General features: G+C 41.4%; 1 protein-coding gene and 1 non-coding gene across 2 annotated transcripts; both read left to right on the top strand.

Moving 5' to 3' along the window:
• TRNAW-CCA lies at positions 1-72 on the top strand. The gene has a single exon. It is a non-coding gene; the product is annotated as a tRNA-Trp (tRNA).
• A 307-nt stretch (positions 73-379) lies between these two features.
• Positions 380-2,252, top strand: LOC122650665 (transcription termination factor MTERF4, chloroplastic-like). The gene has a single exon (XM_043844062.1). The coding sequence runs from the start codon at positions 526-528 to the stop codon at positions 2,080-2,082; it is 1,557 nt and encodes a 518-aa protein (XP_043699997.1). The 5' UTR covers positions 380-525; the 3' UTR covers positions 2,083-2,252.
• The last annotated feature ends 1,113 nt before the right edge of the window (positions 2,253-3,365 follow it).

Raw genomic sequence — 3,365 nt, 5'->3', positions numbered from 1 at the left:
GGATCCGTGGCGCAATGGTAGCGCGTCTGACTCCAGATCAGAAGGTTGCGTGTTCGATTCACGTCGGGTTCAAACCCCTCAATTCCGGATTTTTTTAGGCAAACACTTTTGTGATTACCTTTTTGGCCCGGTTCGGTCGTTCGGTTGATCAACAAAATGCCCAAGTTGACTCGTACAAAAGGTTAAAATCGTCAATTTAGTACTGTTCTGCGGTTCACGGTTTTGCTTGTTTGCTGTGTTTCTTCTCTCCTGAGTCCTGGCCTGCGAATCTGCGATCCATTGGTGGTGAGTCGATTTTCCGAGTTTTCGAAGCTAGGGCACTGGTGAGTCGATTTTCCCAGGCGTAAGTTTCTTTGTGTGCGTGTGTGTGTCGCTCTTCACTCAAGACTCAATAGTGTGTCAATGGGGGCTAACTATTTCTCGTTAGGCGACTTCACTTCTTTGTAAGTCTGAACCCTGAACTCTTTCCTTTTCAGATATATCGAAGGTCTTCGATTCACCTTTTGGGGGGTTTTTGTTTTTGAGATGAGCGTGGTTTTCAGAAGGAAAGCAAAGGCTTCAATCCTTTTTTCCCATCGAAACATCTCCACAGTATTTTTCGTTGGGAATGCTTCGGTCTCATCATCGAAGGATTCCTCTGTGGACTCCCTCAATCCATGGATTCAAGTATCAAAAGCGTCCAAAACTTCAAACCCTATGGTTTCAGCCCGCTTGTTCTCGACCGAATCCAGCAAATTCCCAGAATACGAGATGCCCACGGTCACTTGGGGAGTGATTCAAGGCCGAAAGGAGAAGTTGGTGTCTCGCGTTATCATCTGCGATTACTTGAAGAGTTTGGGAATAATTCCCGATGAGCTAGAGCACTTGGAGCTACCGTCAACGATCGAAGTGATGAAGGAGAGAGTTGAGTTCCTCCAGAAGATAGGGCTAACCATCGACCACATCAATGAGTACCCGTTGATGCTAGGGTGTAGTGTTCGGAAGAATATGATCCCTGTTTTAGGTTATTTGGAGAAGATTGGTATTCCCAGACCGAAACTCGGAGAGTTTGTGAAGAATTACCCTCAAGTGCTCCATGCGAGTGTGGTGGTTGAGCTCGTTCCTGTTGTGAGATTCCTTAGGGGTCTTGATGTCGAGAAGCAGGATATCGGATATGTGTTGCAGAAGTACCCGGAGCTTCTGGGTTTTAAGCTTGAAGGCACTATGAGCACTTCGGTGGCTTATCTTGTGAGCATTGGAGTCAGCCCGAGAGATATTGGACCTATGGTCACCCAGTACCCTTACTTCCTTGGAATGAGAGTTGGTATCACGATCAAGCCTATTGTTGATTATTTGGTCTCTCTGGGGCTTCCCAAGAAGATCTTAGCCCGGATGTTTGAAAAACGGGCTTATATCCTGGGCTATGACTTTAAAGAGACGATGAAACCGAATGTGGATTGTTTGATTAGCTTTGGAGTTAAGAGGGAAGCTCTAGCTTCTGTTATAGCACAGTTTCCACAGATACTTGGGCTCCCTTTGAAGGCTAAGTTGTCTTCTCAGCAGTATTTCTTTAATTTGAAACTGAAGATTGATCCTGAAGGTTTTGCTCGTGTCATAGAGAAGATGCCCCAAATTGTTAGTCTTAATCAAAATGTGATTTTGAAACCCATTGAGTTCCTCCGTGGCCGAGGGATACCTACTGACGATGTAGCAAAGATGGTTGTGAAGTGTCCACAACTGGTTGCTCTCCGTGTTGAGCTAATGAAGAATAGTTATTACTTTTTCAAAAGTGAGATGCAACGGTCATTAAAAGAGCTTCTGGTGTTCCCAGAATACTTCACTTACAGCTTGGAATCAAGGATCAAACCCAGGTACCAGAGATTATCGAGCAAGGGGATCAAGTGTAGTCTGGCTTGGTTCCTTAACTGCAGTGACCAGAGGTTTGAAGAGAGACTGCAGGCTGATTATATTGAGACAGAAAGTATGGGGCCATCATTTTGTATAGGTGGTAAATTAGAGCTGCCAGGGAGTGGTGTTGTATCAGATGAGGATGAAGATGATAGTGATGATGAAATGCTCTACAGACGCACTGTATCTCTTTAGTAATTTCTTTGGTGTATCAAATTTAATTTACATACTTCAGATGGTAACATGATTCTCTCTTTTGTTTTCTTTGTTATTCTTCATTTATATTTTTTTTCTGGTTGAATGAATTTCCACAGCAAACTATCTCCTAGAATGAATGCATCTGTTGTCAATTTTCAACCATTACATTTATAGAGTTTTCTTATAGGATTCAGTTGCGGGGTGGTGTTCTGCAAATCTGGCTGTTACTCTTCCTGTTCATACATACTATACAAAGGAGTCATTAATACATTGTCTGTCTGTGTGTGTGTGTTGCCGGGGTTCACAAACTCTGCTCAAATATATTCAAAATATAATTAAAAAATTCCAACTGAGATTAGGTTGGTTGGCCAGCTGAAAACTTTTACTTACTGATAGAAAAATTTCAAATCAATCTCTTAAACAGCTCTACTACACATAAGGACTTCAATAATTAAAAATAAATTGCAGACAACTTCAATCGTAGATTTTCTTATGCATTGCTAACTTCATCATGTATTGTATGACCAAATATGCAAACCATTTCAGGAATTATATAAAAGTTCTCTAAAAGAAGTAATTTCTAAAATATTTAATGTTTTTTATCAACATAGTAATCACCAAGACTTGAAACGTATCATTAATATCAGTCGAGGAGCATAAAGATCACCTACTGGACCTGTAATGTTCAAGTAATGCAAGGAAAATGATTACTGAGCGCCCGGGAGATAAAGGATTATTAGTTTGGCTAGAGGTAATATACTGGAGCTTATCTTTGGCTATGGTATACACTTTCACAGCCTGAGCCTATAACAGATAATTAGAGTACTCTTTGAGCTTAATGGAAGTGATCTGAACATTCGCATGGTCTGTACTCTGTAGTAGCCTAATAGGGGTAGAGGACTTGGTCTCAGCCATATATGTGAATCCAAGGTACGGACAACAACTATAGTATCAATATAAGCAGCAGTAGTTGCACACAAGGAAGCACAAAGAACTTGCAAACCATGCAGCAAGGGGGGCAACAAGGGGGGCAAAAACAGCTCCCACAGGTAAAATTGATAACCCTTCAGGGTTTCCAAAAAACCAAATAACTTGGTCAAGTAATGACTGTATCAATATGAGCAGCAATAGAGAGCCAATATAGAGGTAAAAATAGACTGAAACCAACAATCGGCAGTAGAATAATCTTCACACATCGAAGAGCAGCAACAAACTATAAACACAATAATCAATTTTGCAGGGTTTAGAGGGAGAAGCAAGAAATCGAAATCACCTGGTCA

This window comes from Telopea speciosissima, chromosome 2 (assembly GCF_018873765.1).
Source record: "Telopea speciosissima isolate NSW1024214 ecotype Mountain lineage chromosome 2, Tspe_v1, whole genome shotgun sequence".
Lineage (NCBI taxonomy): Eukaryota > Viridiplantae > Streptophyta > Magnoliopsida > Proteales > Proteaceae > Telopea > Telopea speciosissima.
This window is presented reverse-complemented; position numbering and strand designations above follow the sequence as displayed.

Coding starts and splice junctions, on each gene's coding strand:
- LOC122650665 (XM_043844062.1), top strand. CDS start 526: ATGAGCGTGGTTTTCAGAAGGAAAGCAAAGGCTTCAATCCTTTTTTCC.